This window comes from Procambarus clarkii, chromosome 31 (assembly GCF_040958095.1).
Source record: "Procambarus clarkii isolate CNS0578487 chromosome 31, FALCON_Pclarkii_2.0, whole genome shotgun sequence".
Taxonomy (NCBI): Eukaryota; Metazoa; Arthropoda; class Malacostraca; order Decapoda; family Cambaridae; genus Procambarus; species Procambarus clarkii.
The window spans coordinates 16,602,692-16,623,964 of NC_091180.1; the positions used below are offsets into that span (position 1 = coordinate 16,602,692).

Genomic DNA, 21,273 nt, shown 5'->3' on the forward strand with positions numbered 1-21,273 from the left:
TGGATAAATCATAAAAATAACTAAATTTAAACAAATAACTTTAACACCCCCCATTACTTTTCCTTCTCTCAAGTAGCAAATACTGCATGATACATGTACAACTACCTGGGCAGCTTTCACTTACCTTTTCCATGTTCTCATAGTCTAGTTTGAAGATCCAGAGTTTTAATCTGGCAGGAAGTTCCGAGATGGACGAGAGCATCATGAGGAACTGCTCTGCTGAGCCCAGAGGCAGCTCAGGGTTGCTAATGGCAGCTTCTTGAATCTTATGTTTCTCATCAGGTGTTGGCAACATTGTTGTCAATAATTTCTGCAGAAGGATAAGGGTATAAAGTGATATCCCTATTACCATTCTTAACCTGAATTACCTGAGGGCCACTATGTCTGGTTACCTCGAGGGGGTAAAGTAAATCAGCAGGGCTTGTCAAAGGTCTCCCCATTGATCATTCAGTATCACTGTAATGAACTAATTATATCTGAAAATGGCTTGGTTCAGTATTACAATTAAGGTGTAATGTAGTATCAGTTAAGAGCTAATTACCTAATTACCATATTACAGATATAATTTAATTCTAATATTGTTGTCAGCATCTAATTCTAACAAATTAGCTCACTATATTTGTCAAGATCTAATGTTATTTGAAAATATCCACGACCACTAGCAGAGTCAAGATCACATTCTAAATTAAAATGGCATCACTTGTTGTCACAACCAAGACTTCAATCTAACTGGAAATAAACTGGAATTTAATTATCTGATAGTGTACAAAATGTGAAATACAATAAATTTTATAAATTAAGTCTTATTAATATAAGCAGACATATTAGGCATTTTTTTATTATCTGAATTCGATAACTGGAGAATAATACTTACAAATACAAATTCACAATGCAGCCTTGCCTGACTTGACCACCACAGTGGATCACAATATTTGGAAGAAATCATTTCCCAATTGTCAAAATATTGGTGAAATATAATATGATGTGTGTTTCAGCCAGATATCTTTATACACCACCCCAACTCTGTATTGACATGTCATATTGATTTTGTATAATTTTAACTGATTATCCTGTCTTTAGCAGTAAATTAATTTCTGTAATATTTAACATTATATACAGTACTGTATACAGTGGAACCTCGACTGACAAGCGACTCCAGTTACGAGCATTTTGAGTAACGAGCAAACCACTCGCAGACAATTTGTCTCGACTGACGAGCTTTCGCTCGATTAACAAGGGTTCCCGCTGGTTCTCGGACACCTCCAACGATAGTAGTGTTGTTGTTTTGCAAGACAAGTTTTCCACATGACGAGCTCGGTGCCAGAACGGATTAAATTCGTTAATCGAGTTGCCACTGTATTTATTTTTTATTATGTTTTAAGTTGAACAGTTATTAAAAATTGTGTTTTTCTCTGACTGTATATAGTGACCTCTCATAACTTATGATTTTGTATTATTTTCCAACGATATTTTGTTATTTTTGAGTGGAAAAATAGGTATGAACAGTAGTGTGACTAACCCAGGAAGAGGAGCCATCTTATCATGGACGACATGGCTAAGCTGACAAAATCTGAACAAGGCAGCTTGACAAGATGTTTGCTATTGACACTAGTACTCATCGCCATGGTCCACAGGGAAGAATGATCAAGAAATCAAAACATAGCTTGATAAGATTGCTTACAAGTGCTCTATGCAACTGCATAATGCAGCAATTTTGTACAGTACAGTATTTGTTTTGGTTTCCCCATTGTTAGTGACAGGAAGCACATTATTATTCAACGGTTGGCAAATTACTGAAAGGTGAACAGAGGCATTAGGATAAGTAGCCAAACACCTCGTCCCACCCAGAAATTCAGAAGTAAGCCTACACAAGGCAACACAAGCTAATCTACTAGCCTACAACATAAGCCTTTTGTTTTATTTAGATCTTTTCTTATACTGTATTTACCTCCCAGTACTGTATATTTAAACTCCATTCTTATACAATACAGTATACTAATTGCGTACAGTATGTATGCAGGGCCAGTCTTAATTTCTCTTTTTCACCAAAAGTTTCACTATAAATATACAAGTCAAAATAAAAACACCATGAAAATACAAAATTGTCACCTCAATGCCTTCTCGGTTGATGATTGAAGAATCCATCTTTAGAATTGCGGTCTTGATAGTACGTGGCGGCGGTAGCTTAGTCATGCCGATATTTATGACATTTGAGCGTTTGGGATCCAATACTATCAATTCTTTCACCCCCTTTTGTTCTTGTTGCTTCTGTAGACACGGAGGAAGACTGTTTAAAAGGTTATGTATAAACCGAGCAGGCATCCCATTTGTTAATGATTTGTAGAATATTATACTACTTAAGCTGGCAGAAATCTGAACTGCCAGAAGCACTGTAGATTGTAAATTGTGTAAAAAATTCCTGTCTTACAAATACACACAATTTTTTTTTTAGGATTATATTAGATTCAGATGTTTAGCAATGTTAAAAGCATCATCACTATCCTCATAGTAAATGTTTGCATGATATAATGTCACACAAGAATTTATACATTAACTAAATTCATTTCAGGATCTAATATAAATTATTATCAAAGTTGATATAATATAATGACAAGACACATAGGAACTTAAACATCACAAGAGTCAAACAAGAGACAGTCACATGGTCAGGGGTCACGTCACGTCACATTCCACACCTTCACCAGGGAGACAACCTCCAAGCAACACACACTCCCCATGAACACAATTTCTGAAACATTACTAATTATCTTCTCAATATGTGAAGCAAAGAATTAGGACAAATCATTCAGATTAAATTATCACAAACTTTGAAAACTGGTTTATCCACTTTGGACAGTGACGATTGAAAAATAATGGTACCTACTGCAGATAAAAATCAAATGTAAGTAAATGATTTACAAAGGCAGTAGTGTCAGATGTGTAGCCATAATCAGTATTTATTTAAAAAGTAAACAGTATTTATTGTATGAAATAAAATTATTTCAATGCAAAAAACACTGATTCATATCACAAGAATAAGTGACTTATAATATAATTTGTGTAAATCATTTACAAAATTTGGCCTGGGGACCTATTTTTATTATGTTCTGCTTACTGACAGTCAAATGCCCCCCTTTCTTATCAACATGGGAAGTGGGGGGTTGCAATAATTACGTTTCAGAAGTTAGTCCATGGTGTCCCAGGGAACACAAGGTATCCACAAGTTATAAAACTAGAAGTTTCTCTAATCCCATTCTGTATCATTGACTACCTAATAACATAACCCCAGTCATAATACTGGCTAGTACATACATGTGTATATAGTACATATATATATATATATGCATATATATATATATATAATTTACATATACGTATGTATAGAGTAGGTATAAATTAGAAAACATCTCGGGAAGCAAACTTAATCCTTGTATACAGAAATTTAAAAAACAATAAATGCAATGCTGTAAAAATATATCTAAATTATGTATTACAGGTCTCAAATACAAATCAAACTACTCAATGTTTATCAACGACATATTTTAAATTCATTGTCAATCAGACTTTCGACAATAGAATACAGTACCTGTAGTGTCAAATTGGGCAATAGAGTAAACCTTGGGTGTGCCCGAGAGACAGCCACGAGAAGAACACGGTGCTACTCTACAACCACCACTATCACAACCTACTGGATAGTCTTAAATACAACAATACCATCAATAAGACTACCATTTTCTCTCATTCTCAGTCTGTTTTCTCCTTTCTTGTTTTCCTAATTTTCGGTCTTTAAAAGCTCTTGCCAAAAAAATATGAACTTTTCTGCACATTAATGTTTACCAACAAGACTGGTGGCTGCTTCACTACACTATAGCTGTAGGCTGACCAGTTTGTTATTTTTGTAGTAACAGTTTGAGTGGAAATCAGGGTTAACTGTTGATTATATCTCAGTGCAGCTAGATTTTATCTCCACCTGCACAAGAGATAAAATCAAATCAATTCACAATTCCCTACTGTATTTATATAAGTCAAGAGCAGACATATTACACACAATTGAATCACGTTGTGTTGATTACACAACCGAGCAAGCCATCAGCATTCTACATCACGTAGGTTAGCATTGAACTGTGCAGTTTTCTGATGGATGAACTCAGCTCAGTCCTTGTAAAAACTGTTGGTACCTCCAAATATTTATGAATGCACTTTCAGGTCTGTAAAACCATTCAGATTCTGATGGTTACTTTTTATTTATTGATTTTTATTTTTTTACCCGACTTACCTGAGGGCCACTAACACTAGCGGCCTTGATGAGGACAGGAAGCCGGCCGCTTCTTGAAGGTCCCCCCATTTGCCTTGATGATCTTTTCCAGGTATATTTTAAAACTCTAACACAGTTTTGGCAGTTACAGCTTCGGCGGGTAGGCAGTTCCAAGGGTTAATAACCCTGTGGGTGAAAAAGCATCTCCTGTTCTCAGTCCTACATTGTGGCTTGTTGAGCTTGAAACTGTTGCTCCTTGTTTGTGTTACATCTGACCTTCTGAAGGAAATATCCGGATCAACATCCTCCATCTATCGCAAAGAACCTCTACGTATTGCAGAGATCCTCCATCTATCGCAGAGATCCTTCATCTATCGCAGAGATCCTCTACCTATCGCAGAGAGCTTCCACCTTACACTACAACCCTTCAACTATACTAACAAGAGAACAACACACTCAATGCTGCTAATTTATACTGTTGAACAAAGAAACACAGTTGAAAAAAGACAGAAAAACAAGTAAAGGTAGAGTTTGAACCGTAACAAATTACTCAGGCATACAATAAGCTGCAATAGATCAAGAAATATCGTTAAGAAAACACTTGCTAGACACGGTAAAAAGTTACCCCTCTAACTACAGGGAATAATGTGGACAAGAAGCTAAAATTAATTACCAGTCACAATGTGCATACAGTATACAGTATATTGATAAAACAGGTATTTTATACATAGTAAATAAAACTCGAAGCACCTTAATAAAAGAATGCAGAGTAGAAAATGGCTGAGGAGAGAGATGAGATAGCACAACACAAACAACGAGTGAGGTTTGGCATCCCCATGCAGGTGAATCTGTGCAAGCAGTGATTTGATTTTCAACATCCGAAGATAAAATGCATTTTATAACGAGCACTTGATTATGACAATTTCATTATCACACTACAATGAAATACAGCATTTTCTAATAATGAAATCTATATTATCCCCAAAAGAAATCTTTAAATTTATCACAAAATATCCACAATCTTAAAAATCAAATCAACAACAGGAGCATAAGAGAAAAACATTTAAAAAGGCACCAGCGCATATAATATTAAAATAAAGCCTGACTTACCTCCTAGGGTCGGCAGCAGCACGGTTATATAGCAAGTGAAACAGACAAAATATTATTAGCATTTAATAATACATAGCATTTATATATGGAGCAAAAACAAAAATGCTGAGGCTTTATAAGCTGTTAAGGAAAGCATTGTTTTATATATGGCTGAAAAGCTGGGAACCACAGCAGTACTGTACTACAAATATGTACAGATCTGTGATTGTGAAGGAAGATTAGTATTTACCTTTCGGGGTTAAAATATTGAAATGTGAATGATGGTAACACCTTGCAAGGTGCACTGCAGTTTACACCACCAGTGAGGGTTGTTACATAACAGCTATCAAAAGGAGAATATCTTATACAGTACTGTCTGCAATAATATGAATTTCATGACCTACACAATGTTAGCAAAAGGTCCCATATTGACATAACCAATGTTAGCACAGGTCCCATGCTGACATAACCAATGAGTGTGTCACGCGATAAATCCCATACAATGCTGAGTAAAGTTGCATGAGCGTGCTGGGCCCACTGTGCCCGCAGCTTGCTCTAATAACAGTAGACCAGTAGAGTGCAGTCATCAGTCAGGTCAGGTCATGGCAGTAATATAACACGGGCATATTTAATACCTGCTGTTCACATTTAATTTCTTTGCAATATATCAAAACACATGCATATTGAGGATTTAGCATTTAACTAGGTGAGCATTCCACGAGTTGCTAAATGTGTCGCCTATTATTACAGACAAGACGCAAGCTTTTCACCTATGCATCTGTGAACATTTATACAGTGCAGCATAACTTAAAAATTATATTACTTTAAAACATTTACCTTAAAACATTAATTACTAATATATATTTGGGCCTAATTTTAATGACATTATTCAGAGTTTTTTAATATTATAGGTATATTTAGGTTAGGTTTATTTAGCTTTGATATATTTAGGTTTTATATTTATAAATATAAAACAAAAAGATTGAAAATTAAATATTTTAGGAAAATTCAGCTAGATAATTTTGGTCATTAGGGCCGGCATTATTATATTACCACATGCATGTGTGTGTGAGTGTGTTTGTGGAGGATGTGCTGTGGCAAGAAGGGTGTGGCCCAGAGGGTGTGGCCCTGGACAGTGTGGCCCAGAGGGTGTGGCCCTGGACAGTGTGGCCCAGAGGGTGTGGCCCTGGAGGGTGTGGCCCAGAGGGTATGGCCCTGGAGGGTGTGGCCCTAGAGGGTGTGGCCCTGGAGGGTGTGGCCCTGGAGGGTGTGGCCCAGAGGGTGTGGCCCTGGAGGGTGTGGCCCAGAGGGTATGGCCCTGGAGGGTGTGGCCCTGGAGGGTGTGGCCCTGGAGGGTGTGGCCCTGGAGGGTGTGGCCCTGGAGGGTGTGGCCCTGGAGGGTGTGGCCCAGAGGGTGTGGCCCTGGAGGGTGTGGCCCTGGAGGGTGTGGCCCAGAGGGTGTAGCCCTGGAGGGTGTGGCCCAGAGGGTATGGCCCTGGAGGGTGTGGCCCTGGAGGGTGTGGCCCTGGAGGGTGTGGCCCTGGAGGGTGTGGCCCAGAGGGTGTGGCCCTGGAGGGTGTGGCCCTGGAGGTTGTGGCCCTCAGAGGGTGTGGCCTGGAGGGTGTGGCCCTGAAGGATGTGGCCCTGGAGGGTGTGGCCCTGGAGGGTGTGGCCCTGGAGGGTGTGGCCCAGAGGGTGTGGCCCAGAGGGTGTGGCCCTGGAGGGTGTGGCCCTGGAGGGTGTGGCCCAGAGGGTGTGGCCCGGAGGGTGTGGCCCTGGAGGGTGTGGCCCTGGAGGGTGTGGCATTATTTCCGCTCGCCACCAATGAACTAGTACATAGTTTAGCAAAGTTAGCCAAGCTAAAAGTTTGTATGGTTATCCTGAATGCAACGAAGCATATTAGCAGTCAGGATTATCACAATCAAACACAGGCATTAATGTATTCATTGGTGATACTTCACAGCAGGGGAATATATTGCAATGTGATTCGAATAAGACCTTGTGTATTTACCATTTAATAGTTGGAAATTTGTCAGTTATGTCTTGCTTAAAAACAATAGTACAGTAATTATTTGTGAAAAAATAAGATGCAAAATGGGCCACTGTAGTTGAGATACAAGATGGGCAGCTGTAATTGAGATACAGGCTGAGGCACTGTAATTGACAACAGTAATTCAGTATTCATCAGATAATACTCCTAATAAAGGGCCTTAACAATCAAAGATTCCTATACTGTATAATAAAACCATCTCATTGTCACTCTTGTTTATTTTCCCCTCAATCACTTGCAGATTTGAATATATACACAAATTCTACTTTCCAACACTAATAATACGATGTGACAGTGAGTCAGAATACGGTGCAAATGTAACATGTGGTGATCACATATGTACTATTAGCAGACATATGTAATTACATATTACATATGTGGTGATGTGATTGAATAATTAAATAAACAAGGTCTCACTTTATTTTCCCAGCAAAAACAAATACTGTACAGTAATTTCAGTGTAAAATTTATAACCAAAACTTAATTACGCTTAATTTACTATTATTGGGAGCCTATGATGAGCATAACTTGCACAATACAGTACATGAATTTTGTAATATATTTGTTTTTTTTTGCTACACACGTTTAAGAAGAAAATCTGGAGAAGGATGGCATTTTCCCCCTTACCTTTGCAATGAGATCCTTCGCTCTGGACTCAAATAGATGTTCAAGTTTTTGAGTGTCAATGGAAACATTTTCTATCTTATCCCATACAGTGCCATCGTGTATTCGAGGGTCCTCTCGAACCTGTGGAAATTATACTTAAGATACATCAACATTACCTGCTTCAGACTCCCATAAGGTGGGAAGGCACCAGTCTGGAGAAAAAGGGATGAGTAACATAGGAGTATAAGAAGGTTACAGCTTTTGGCTTCCAATTTGGAAGCCAAATTTCCAAAACTATAATTTTGACTTGGGGTACAAGAGACCTGTTAGATTTATCCAGGTCCCCCCTAGGCTAACTACTGACCTTTCCCCTATTTGCAATCCACTAGAGTTATATAATGTTCAGGTACCAATTTTCTACTAGGTGAACAGTCATCGGGTGAAAGGAAATTTGGCCAAACATCTGTCCTCTGAATGGGAATTGAACCCTGGACCTCTCGGTTGTAAACCTTCTTTGAATGGAATCAAATGTGATCTCAAACTTAACAAAAAGCATATGTCATCAATGGATAATCTTCATTAGGAATATTTAGTGAACGAATCTCTTGACCTGTGAGCAAACCATCACCAAAAGAATAAACTAAGGACTTTGTGTTATATAATTACCATTACAGTACTATAATATTAGAAGTTTATGAATCTTTCACAGTTTCATCCAACATTTAATTTTGAGCCATAAACCATGTTATTCTCTAAGAAGTAAATTTGACATACTGTATCCTGGAAATAAGAAATTCAAATCATAAAGTAGAACAATACTTATAGCCTAAATTGCACATAAGAACTATTAATACAATTAAAAATTTTACAGTCTTACTATCAACTCATTACACTATACGTAAAAAGTCATAATACTGTAATAAGATTATAAATTCATTCTACTTCAATGTAATTATCTATTCATTATTGTGATCATTAACTCATTATTGTCAGCATATTAAAAACTAACCTCTTTCCAAAACAGCTTAATGGTTTTCTTAGTTTTATGAGGCTTGAGGAGAGACAATTCTTGCAGGTGTGGATCTAAACCATTCTGCGGTGAGTCTACTGAGCATGGAGGAGCTGGTGGTGCTGGAGGAGCTGGTGGCATCCCAGGGGCTGGCGGAACTCCTGATGGTGGCGGAGGTGGTGGTGGGGCTCCAGGCGGCAATGGCACCCCAGAAGGTGGAGGCGGAGGTGGAGGTGGTACACCAGTTTTCTGTGTTTCTGTTATGAGTGTGTCATCATTCATTGTCAGATCTGTGAAGTCTAAGTCACAGAGATGAAGGGGTCGATTCAGGTGTTTGATCAGGAGCTCCCATTGGATGTCATTTTCTGACTTTTTAGGTGCTTCTGGTAACTGAATGAGATTGTCTTTTACGTCCCCTTTGGAATGTGATTTCGATAAACCATCCTTGATTTTATTAATGCGGTCACTAATGTCACCTTTACGTCCTTGCTTTTCACCCTCCATGACTTGACCAGTACTGGAATTTATCACTTTGTCTTGGAGCTCCTGAAGGTAAAAAGACAAGAAATCAAGATTAATTTAAGTCGCTTACCCATAAAGGTACAGTATGACTGTATAAATGAACTCTGTTTCTCTACATCTCCACACACAGTGCACATGAGCAGTCCTAGTTGAGAACTCTAGTACAGCAGCAGGAAACTGAAAATAATTGTTTTGCTTATTTTGCTTAAAAAGAGTCATACTGAAAATACATTGCCAAAAAACTGGAAACTATTCAATAAAATTAGAAATAAAGCTTTGAGCTTTTATGGAATCCTCTTTTTCTAAACTGTATTGTTCAGCTGTTAATTCATGTAAGATCATATTGCGTCCTTGGATGCTTATCGTATATTTGGGTATGTGCAACATATAGCATATTGCCACAGGGAATTTTAAGTATCCCTGCATAGTTAATGTTCTGAGAACATTTTATTGAGAATACTCAAACCACCCCAGAAAGAAGTTCCACATAACTTTAAAGCCTTTCCAAGCTCTCGCTTGTGATCACAGGCGATCTCCAAACAAGGGCTGTCAGCAGCTTCCTGATCCAATCAACTGCTCACCATCAGTAGGTAGCACCTTACTCATCCTGGGGTTTAATGACTTATGCCAACTAACATACGACCTCGCAGTGAAATCTACACATGAGTGGGTCAAAGGATTGGTAGGGATGGAAAGCAGATAAATGAAACAGCTCAGGAAATAGCTTTTCACAAAAATTCAAAGGGGTCAAATATGGTGAGATGAATAATATTGAGTACCACTCATTTGTGCTGCAGGTGAACATCCAGACACTATAGTGGTCTCTAGCAGAAATATGGTGGCAGCAAAGGTATCACAGATCAGTCCCGAGTCAACTCGGCAGAGCTTTTGATTTGCACTAGGGATTTTGGCAATTCACCGAGCAGGACTTAGGTTAGAAGAAGATCCATCATGCACAATGTTATATCTAGAACACCTGGAGTCTTCATACATCTACTAAGCAAATATGAATAAAAAAATTGAACACAATATAATGGGCCATGATAGCAAAATAATTTTACCTAGGAAAAGCCATACTAATGATAGTGAAAACCTCCTTCCACTTAAGGACTTAAAAACAGAATAACAATTGCCATGCAGAAAACAGTGTTACCTGCTAGCAAGGCAGAAGGACCAAACACTTCTTACATGAAGCAGACATAGACCCAAATGTTATTCAGAAGAAACATTTTGTCTCACCTAGCCTTAGGAGCAGGAAGACAGAATGTCAGAAACTCTGAAAGAACAGGTCCTCCTCCTCAACAAGGAAGAACTGAACCTAATATGGTACAGAACTATAAACACAATCAGACTTAGTAACCATAATGTAACTAGCCAAATTGACACCAAACTGTGTCCTCATCACATGTCACTCCTACGTAATCACTGTTAAGTAAACACTGTTAGGTAGGCACACACCATCTGTTCAGATCATATTAAAAAAAAAAAAAAATCACAAAGAAATAAATACCTTAACAGAAGCCCCGGAATTAATCTCAATAGGTAAACGCATATTATTATCTACATTTTCTTTATCTTGAAGGCTGGATATTCTTGATGCAATATCCTGTATGTTACTTAATGACTCCCTGCGGCCCGTTCCATCATCATCCCTTTTTCCGTACATCATATCCATCATCCATGATGCCTGCTTATTTAAGCCAGATATTTCACTGTTTTTACGGTTTTCATCCTCCACATTGTTGCTGAAAAATTAATAATTTATTAAAACAGAAGAACTGATACCCCTATCTTTAACCTCCCGGCAAATCTGGAAAAATGACGTTGATAACTATGAATCTTACATTGATTAAAGTTACCCAAACATGTTTTGCCCACTGGGCTTAGTATGATATGATATGGTATTTACAAAATACTGTATGTTTAAAGAGTAGCTTTATTTAATAATGATATATATTTTCAGTACACAGTTTTATGTTATTACTCTAGATATTATCTGTATAGTCAATATAAACAGACATATAAAAATGTGAGGGCTCACTCGGATGACTGAGAGCCTCGTCGAGTCTCGTTAATAATTTCTTGCTCGTTTATAAATGTTCTATGGCGTTCGGCTCGTTCACGTCGTCTTCGAAGTGCCGGGGTTACACCTGCATCAGCATCTGAACATGAAAGAAATTCCTTTTGAATACACACTAAAAATGGAAGAATAAAGATGAAGACAACTAATGAGCATCTTTAAAGTACAGCACCAATTTGATATTTTACAAGCTTCCTCATGTTACTCTGAAATGTCTATTGACTATCCACCTAATAAACACTATTATACAGTGCAGAACTGTATAATAGTGTTTATTATTATAGAACTAAAATAATCACTGCTTACGTTTAACACCAGACAAGTCATCGTGCGGAATACCAAATGACTCGCCGTTGATGTTGATGACTGTGATGTGGTCGTCGTCGCTGCTGGATAGCCTGCCACCACCGTCCTCCAGGTTAACTCCCAAGTGTTTACCCTGTGGATAATATATGCCATTTCTTACAAGTCTGCCGTAATAGTTGTTCATTTTGCTTCACCACTAAGAGGGCTCTCCAAGACAAGTTTTGACCCAGTAAAAGTGGGTACGTGATGTTTTATTTAATTTCTGATTGTTGGGATCAGAAAACATGTAAGGATTATTTAGGTCCCCCATCCTTGGTCAATAGCTAATTATTCCCCCTGGATACAACCATAATATTTTACTAATCCCCAGGTGCCTATAGTTACTGCTAGGTGAATAGCGGCATCAGGTGTAAGGAAACTTGCCCACATGTCTTAATCTATATGGGCATCAATCCCGGGCTCATTCAGTTATGATCCGACACATGCTGGCCACTGCACTACAGGTTACCTGTCTGGTAACATCTAATAGGCCTATACCTGTAGTCTTTTTTCCCTATAATACTTTTCAATCATGGGGAAAGTATGATGCTCACAACTGAAGGACCCGAGTTCATTTCCTGGGCAGGGTAGAAATGATTGGGCACATTTTCTTTCACCCGATGCACAGGTACTACATCAGTTCATCTATCAGTAAATAGATACCTGGGAGTTAGGCAATTGTTGTGGGTTGCACCCTGGGGAAGGTTAGCAGTTGGCCTAGGGAGGACCTTGATAAGCCTAAGTACAGGCTTCCTCTACCTGACACCAGGAACTGTAACCAATGCTGTCCTTAAGTACGTAGTAAGATGATGCACTGGGTGCTCAAAGGAAAATGTTGCTGTACTTGGTGCAGTAACAAGAAACACCTTTATGAAGAAGTGTTGCAATAAATGGGCCAAGGTAGTTTGTAGTGCAAATAGGTAAATGAATTTAGCACCGCAAGATATTGTCTCCAGTATGGTAAAGAGCCGAAGCACATCAAAGATAACAGTGTACAGTACTCTTACAAAAAAAGTCAAAGGCAATATTTACTAGTAAAATATCCCAGTTCTTTTATCCCGATTATCCCAATAATCGGATCCCGATTAAGGGTCCCGGTAGAACAGTCGGGTTCGTTCTCGACTCACAATCGAGAATTCCGGGTTTGAATCCCGGGCAGGACAGAAATGGTTGGGCACATTTCCTTTCACCTTATGCTACTGTTCACCTAGCAGTAATTAGGTACTCAGGAATTAGTCAGCTTGTTGTGGGGTTGCATCCTGGGCAAGGTCGGTAACTTGATCTAGGAGGGAGGGGGGGGATGTCGATATAAGCCTAACGTGTATGAATACACTCTGGCTTCCCCAACACATGAATTAAAAGATGAATGGATTTAACCAAAAAAATCTTAATGTGTATGGAAAAGTTTTTGATTGCTTTAAATAAAATATTTCATATTAAAATATACAAATCATTACCATTTATAGGTGAAAATCTATACAGTGCTCATTATTATTTATATTTATAAACTTTGTATAATAATCAAGGGAAATAGTCAATGCTGAATTTATACATACATACATACATACATACATACATATATATATATATCTGTATATATATACTACATTTATACAGACTAAATTTTGGTGTTCAACAGGTGCAGACTCCTCTTTGTCTAACTAAATTATTTAATAAATTACTGTATATTTAATTTTGATGCAAAATGTTTCAGTCATGGTGACATTTAACAACTAATTTAAATTAGCTTATAATAACAATTTAGAAATGTATAATTTTAAAAACAAAGATTGTACTGGTATATTATCCATTTGATTCATTTAATGAGCTACATTTACTTTAAAAACTAATGTGCATTATTTCCATTAGACTTAAAAATGGTCACTTCAGTTGACTTGTACTATTCAAACAGAAGACAAATTTATATAAATACAGTACAGAACTATTATTAAAAAGTCTACCTTCTTCATTTTTATAGGAGATGGTGACTGGAGGTGTCTTCGTGACTTGCGACGATCAATGGAATCTCGATCGGCAGAACATATGCGGGGCACTTGTCTGCCATGAAAATAAGGGGTTAAAAGCCAATAAACACAGATGAAAAAAGGGGGATGGGAGAATTAAAATTGTGTATACAGTATTATGTATTGACTTTGGGAATTCATTTTGAGCCTCATGTAAAGTCTTTTTCAATATTTCAGCCACCGTCTATACTGGCCTCAATTGTAAATGTATCTATCTAGCAGAATCTAGCAGGCCAACCCCACCCCCACCAAAAACCCAAGGTCAAGGTTGTGTGTACAGTTACCAGTGCTAGCCTTAACCTGAATGAGTGATGCCCACTTCATTCCCTGAAAAAGCATAAGACGGGAGAAAGGAGTGCCAACTAAGCTGTAAAGAAAATGTCTTCATTGTAGACCAGATTCAAATATAAAGATTCAGACACCAAGATCTAGATATCTCAGCCTGTTCTTATAATTTGACAAGTGTCAAATACAAAGCAGTTTTACCTAATCAGAAGACTACCAACCAATGCCACTCACCTACCCCTATTGAGGCTGATATTCATTAGTCAGAGGTAGCATAAATTTTGCAGCTTTGTACTTTCCCCACACTGTGGCCGAGTGTCAAAGTTGCCGTGCGCTAAATGTCAGGACAGGCCGAGGTATCAAGACACATTTTTTCCTGATGGCAGCCATCTGTATTGGCTATGAAAGGGAGCGGAAGTGTATGGCTTGTGAAAGTTCTTTTCTCCCATCTTAATGATTACAATAATTCTTCAAGCATTATTCTAGCAGGTGAGCAACATTAAGTTAAGAGTTGTTAACCAATGGCAAACTATTGCTAGCCTTATTTCTTTGTTTCAAGCAGTCATTTGTTTTGTTTTGTCCAAATTTCTGATTGGTTTTCCTCACTTTGGGATAGATCTCCGACTTCGTAAGATCCTTCACCCACAGATAGAGCCAATTTTTTTTAGCCTGGCTCCTTGCAGGGCATAGTGGTGTTGGAGGCATGCATAATCCTTACTATTAGTGGTATCAATGTGTAGTAAGCACCATAAAGCTACTGATGAGGCCTTCCTAGAAATTATATGAAATACTTTTTATAAGTGAGGTTTGAATCAAAATAAGATTACTGTATGTGTAAAAGCATGCTCTATTGTTTGCACCAATAAATCCATAATAATTGTGGGCATACAAAAACAAAAAATAAAGTTCTGATGCAATAGAGGTTCTTTAACATTAGAAACAGTCCTGAACAAATAGTTGTGTTCAAGTGAGACACCACTGAACAGCTATACATTGAAGATGCAGTACAGTATGCAGAATAGATGCAGCCTATTAGCCTCACATGAAAACAACAATAATAAAAAATAATAACCACTACTATGCAAAGTGTTTTGGGCAGAACATAGAATAGTTCAGAGAAAATTAATACTGTAATAGGCATAATGGGATAAATATTTAATGTTAAATGAGAAGTAGGTTAACATATTTGAGATGTTAAAAAAAAATGACAAATGATATATGATGTAAAAGAAGATACTTAATGATGACAGGCATATACTGTACGGCTATAATTATAATACTGTACTGTACACAATGGACTCCAGTTCAAGTGTAGAAATTCATATTGGACACTATTTGCAGCAAAAAAACTTTGGTTGCACCTGAAGGATGTTTCCTATATAAATAAGCAATTGTGTACTTTATTTGACAGTCTGACCCTGTAAACCTTGTCTTTACAATTTATATGAAATGAGCACAGTAAGAGTACCTGATGGTTGGATCGATAGTACATGTGCGGCAGATGTCATCACCGTCCTCGTAAGCCATAACTGCTTCATAGATAGTAAACTGTTGGAGCAAATCCAAGTCACTGTCTGGTCGATGCATGTACCTGCACGTGGGAGTTCAAACAATAACACATGATACAAATAAATTGATTTGATAAAAATTTGGTTTATTTATGTAATGAAAACTCAAAATTCATTGTTGTTGAGTGGCTTTGATTTAAACTGTACTTCTACTATAATAGTTTTTATATAACAAAGTATTTTTTTATTTATTTTATTTTTATTTATTTATATATACAGTACAAGAGCTCTTACATTCTTGCAAAGCCACTAGCACACATAGCATTTCAGGCAAGTCCTTAATCCTAATTTTCCCCAGAATACGACCTGTCAAATCATTTAACAACCAAATACCCATTCACTGCTGGGTGAACCGAGGCTACAGTTCAAGATTGGTGCCCAGTCATTCTTTCCCGGCCAGTATACGAACCCAGGCCAAAGCTCTCGTGAAGCGCTGGACGCTTCGCGAGCTTATTCAGTAAAGCCTTGTAATACAAATACCAACATTTAAAAACCAACTTACAGTACCCTGATACTAGGGTTTTATAATATACTTACTTTGCAATTAGGGTTTCAATGCCTTGCTCCTCAAGATAGTCTGTCTGGTCATAATAGGTATCTTGGTCTGGGATGCCATTTAATGTCTTGTTGACTAGTGTCATGGCATATGTGAGCAGCTCCATATCAAGACTATCCCGACCTTCTAATAGTCTCATAATTGTTGTCCACGGCAAGTCACCTGGTGGTGGGATAGACACTGATTGACACAATGAAACTTTTAGCAAGTGAATGTACTCTATGAATAAAGCATCAAGTATTATTGTTTAAAGAAGTGATTAATAAAACATAATAACTAATAATTACAGCATGGATAAAAACAATGCTAGAACTGTCATACATGTAGCTGCTTTATCTGTTAAATGATTAGTAGTAAAATACAAACAATATTCAGACAATTGCTACGTACAAACTTTAAACATGCATATGCAAGTTTATAACATTTTGTACGGGACATTATACTAACAGGTAAATGAGTTCACAAAATACATGATGCAATATATATACAAACTCATTCATTATACTTGTGATGTGCTTGAATGTTGTTCAACAAGACGACCAAGGGAATCAAACATCTAATATTTCCCCATTAACCACTTCTTTAATTAATATATTTCCTCTTACTTAGTGTTAAAATATTATTAATGTACTATTGTAACAGTTCTCAAAATTTAAAACTAATACTACACTTAAATTATTAATTATAATTAATTATTATGTAAACCAATCATTCATATTCTAAATAACTGTTGCTCACTTATATTAATATCTAATACAGTATACTATTTAAATAAAATCTTTAACAATCATATGACCATGCATATAATTTTAATGATTATTTTTTAAGCATTTGTAGTTACTGTATATACAATACAGTATCTGTTAATGATTAATTTAAGCCCATAATGCTATGCTTGATTACAGGCCTTATAAAAATATAGCAATGTTATACTGTACTATGTATCAATATAATGTAATATAACTAGTGCTGTATATATTTTAATACATAAATAATAATAATTAATATTATCTCTCATTGACCTGTTTAAAGATACTTGTCCAGACTCACCTCTGGAGGAGTCTATGGTTTCGATGGCATTAACCAATATGAGAGCATTGGACTCTGTGTACTCGACAAACACGAGCAGTAACTTGAGAGCGGTCTTCACTACCAGACGATACTTGGATGATATAAGAGAGTATAGCCACTGGATTGTTTCCTGGTGTTCCATTACGCCATTCATCCCGTCAACATACAGCATCACTTGACCCAGGGCTGGAAAATACAAATATAGAGCATTTTTGTCTGGCACTTTTAAGGTTAGGCTGCTGAATTAAATTACACTTTAACTAATAAAATAGAAGTGTGTCTTTCCACGTTAATTTCTTTAGCAGTTATTATAGATGCAAATGTCTGCTCTTGCTGCTTTCATCAAGTCATAAATTTGTGACTGTTTTAATAAAATAGTATTATGGTAAAGTCACTTTTAGGCCACCTTATTTATACATTATATATATATATATATATATATATATATATATATATATATATATATATATATATATATATATATATATATATATATATATATATATATATATATATATATATATATATATATATAAATAAACACACACACATATACACACATAGGTATTTGCAAAAATAACAGATACAGAATAGCCAAGAATATAACAACAATGCAGTACAGAAATGTACTTAATTTTAAAATTAAAAAGTGTTACAAATAAAAAACATTAGGCTTAGACAGTATATCAGCAGCACATGGCTGTGTTTACCTAAGCTTGTTAAAAAAAAGTTTTTACTGTATAATTCAATGAAATAATATTACTAATGTATTTTTCAAAGAAATACATACCATAGGCTTTGATATCAATACAGTATACTGTATACTGTTTTTAGGAAACTTTTAGGCAAAACAGTTCTATTAAATTTGCATTTTATATGAACAGTAATGTAAGTAAATAAAACCAAAGTATTTACATATAACATTTCAAAATGTAAAACATGAGCTTTATACAAGAAAACAGCATTAATGTTTGACATGAAGAAAGAGACGTTATTTGGTAGTGACCTCTGAGGATGTAGTTCTGGTAGTTCTGGTCGGCGGACGACCCCACCTTAATGAGGCAGGTAAGACCATCGTTCTGGACAAAGGCGTGGACCAAATCCTTGTCATCCTGGAAGATCTGCTTGAGAGAGAACAGGGATCGTCTCAACTCTCGCCCCTCGGAGTTGAGCAGCTTTTCTGTCGGGAGAATACATTGGTTAATTAGCACTTCTGAAGAGGCGTTTGAAGGGTCAAGGTTTGGGCTGAGTGCCTCAAGAGGTCAACATGTGCCGTTGGTAGTTTTCCTAAACAGCTACCGAAAGCTTGAGATTTTATGAATATTTTAATTCAGTGTTGTAGGTTTGATGGGCAGCGTAAACAGTTAGAGAGACATGGACGAGGTTGACCATCATATAGGGTGCCACCAGCCAGTGGTCGCCGGCGAAGGGTCCTTACCCCACACCATTCCACGAAGCTCGTTTTCTGTTTGCTAAAACCGTGTACTGTATATTGCTATGCTAGGATGGATTAGCTTAGGTTAGACTGTATTTCGCTCGAGCGAGTTAGGTTATTTTGGGTAGGGTTGGGTTAGGTTGAGCTAGGTTAAGTTAGGTAGGTTACAAAATTTGTTAAGAACATAAGAACAAAGATAAGATAACCTACCTTACCCCTAAATGCCAACCCATGTATTACTATTGTAATCAATGCTGTTTGTTGACCAACTTGTATATTTGCTATTCTCTGCCTTGTTCCTCCCCTTATTTTTTTTATTTTTTTCAACATAATTTAAGCTCAATTACTATTAAGTCTTAGTCTAAGTTTTTTTTTTCCACACCTTGCCCGAAACGCTATGCGTACTAGTGGCTATAGGTATTGTATGTACTATCTCTGTCTTTGAATCCAACATTATGTATGTAACTCAATGTATGTACCTTTACCTGAATACAAAATCTAAATCTAAGATAACTGCAGAAGGCCTATTGGCCCATACGAGGCAGCTCCTATTTATAACCACCCAATCCCACTCATAAACATGTCCAACCCACGCTTGAAACAATCGAGGGACACCACCTCCACCACGTTTCGCGGTAATTGGTTCCACAAATCAACAACCCTGTTACCGAACCAGTATTTACCCAAGTCTTTCCTAAATCTAAACTTATCCTATTTATACCCATTGTTTCGTGTTCTGTCTCAAGAACAGAATGTGACCCATTGGGTCACATTTGGCTGCATGCACTACCTATAGCTTTCAAACTGGGAATAATTGACTAAAATTGTAGATTGGTTGTAGAGCTTCGAACCTGTGTGTCGGGTGTTCCCAGGCGCGCTCTAGTCGCCCAAGGGGCGTCAGAGATAGTATTACTGGTTGACAGAGGCCGTCGACCAGGAGGCCTGGTCGACGACCGGGCCGCGGGGACGCTAAGCCCCGGAAGCACCTCAAGGTAACCTCAAGGTAGATAATTTTTGAATTAGATATACGTTTCTTGACCATTTGTGATAGTTATCTTTAAATTCATTCATTTTTTCGTATTCCATCACATAGTGACGCATTCATGATGTGTCAAATCAGATGAAAGGACTAGGATTGGGTGGTTATAGATAGGAGCTGCCTCGTATGGGCCAATAGGCCTTCTGCAGTTACCTTTGTTCTTATGTTCTTATGACTAACGGGAGAGGGTGTAGAATGTATAATTAAATAACTTGGTTCAAAAGCCAATATGCCAGGAAACAGAAGGGTCGATCGGGAGTCACTACATTGGAAAACCGACAGCTGGTAAGGCGGGGCTCAGGAGTTAGCGCTCAACCCCTGCATGTACAGTTAGCTGGTATATAAATAAATAAATAAATAAGCTAAACGGCCACACTCACCAATAATTGCGTGCACACGAACGGAGAGTTGCGTGCGGAGGATGATAGCGTTCTTCTTGCTGCAAAAGACAAAATATCTAAGTTACTAATCTCATATTGAAACTATTAAAGAACAGTTTAGTTAAGTTCATTTACTATGCACCCCATACCCATCTTGTGGGCGGTAGTGGAAAGGGTTATAGAGGCACATAATGGGCTCAGGGACTGAATCACACAATTCATTTAGCTAAGCAAGTTACAATCTTGATGATCTAGTTACAAAATTCAATACAAGTCGTCACATCAACAATGGGTTCTAGATCGACCACAAGTACAGTTTCTAAATTAAGCAACTGACATATGTGGAGAGCTAGTGTCACAATTGATGTTTGTCCTGCACACCGCCCCCATCCAGTGGGCAGCGGTGTTTTCCTTTTTAATGAAAGGACCAAACGGTAAGAAGACAATCCATCTCATTTTCTTTCACGACTAACTTATACATTCACCAGCTGAAGTTCTAGATTATGGGTACCCGGCATTGCCCGGGTCAAGCCCTCCCCACAATCATGTACCATTTTAGTGCCGGAAGCACCCAGAATACAAATCTGTAATCAGAAAACGCATTTTGGCATGTCTTCCCCAACCGACCTCATCGCGTTCATGATGAACTATTGATAAAACTCCAAGGACTCTCACTCGAACATTTCATCTCCAGCGACTTGAGGAGGCATGGGGGCCAACCCCGACCAGCCTATGTTGACTATTCACAACAGGAGTGAATGTCTTCACATACAAGGGGAGGGCGTACAAGGGGAGGGCGTACAAGGGGAAGGCGTACAAAGGGAGGGCGTACAAGGGGAGGACGTACAAGGGGAGGGCGTACAAGGGGAATGGTACACCTGCTCGTCTAGCTCTCTCATTCTAGCAATTCTCAAGACTCCCGTCAAATTAAATAATTTACTTTGAATCAACAACTGAAA

At 37.6% G+C, this 21,273-nt stretch overlaps 1 protein-coding gene across 9 annotated transcripts in view; it reads right to left on the reverse strand.

Moving 5' to 3' along the window:
* Positions 1 to 21,273, reverse strand: part of Fhos (Formin homology 2 domain containing) — a 256,586-nt gene that overhangs the window by 21,623 nt on the left and 213,690 nt on the right. For 5 of the 9 annotated variants that reach the window (XR_006772912.2, XR_006772914.2, XR_006772910.2 and 2 more), the window contains 13 exons: positions 20,315 to 20,373; positions 18,467 to 18,640; positions 17,440 to 17,646; positions 16,371 to 16,551; positions 15,734 to 15,856; positions 13,918 to 14,014; positions 11,918 to 12,050; positions 11,573 to 11,693; positions 11,042 to 11,276; positions 9,010 to 9,555; positions 8,021 to 8,141; positions 2,110 to 2,270; positions 125 to 310 (listed from right to left, as the gene is read on the reverse strand). Coding sequence is in view for 4 of the 9 variants with exons in the window: in XM_069334410.1 (XP_069190511.1) it covers positions 125 to 310; positions 2,110 to 2,270; positions 8,021 to 8,141; positions 9,010 to 9,555; positions 11,042 to 11,276; positions 11,573 to 11,693; positions 11,918 to 12,050; positions 13,918 to 14,014; positions 15,734 to 15,856; positions 16,371 to 16,551; positions 17,440 to 17,646; positions 18,467 to 18,640; positions 20,315 to 20,373 (2,344 nt within the window). In the remaining 5 variants the exon portion in view is untranslated. Of the gene's footprint in view, positions 1 to 124; positions 311 to 2,109; positions 2,271 to 5,594; positions 5,688 to 8,020; positions 8,142 to 9,009; positions 9,556 to 11,041; positions 11,277 to 11,572; positions 11,694 to 11,917; positions 12,051 to 13,917; positions 14,015 to 15,733; positions 15,857 to 16,370; positions 16,552 to 17,439; positions 17,647 to 18,466; positions 18,641 to 20,314; positions 20,374 to 21,273 lie in introns of those variants that run through there. The other 4 variants (XR_006772909.2, XM_045743093.2, XM_045743095.2 and 1 more) reach the window with 2 other exon arrangements.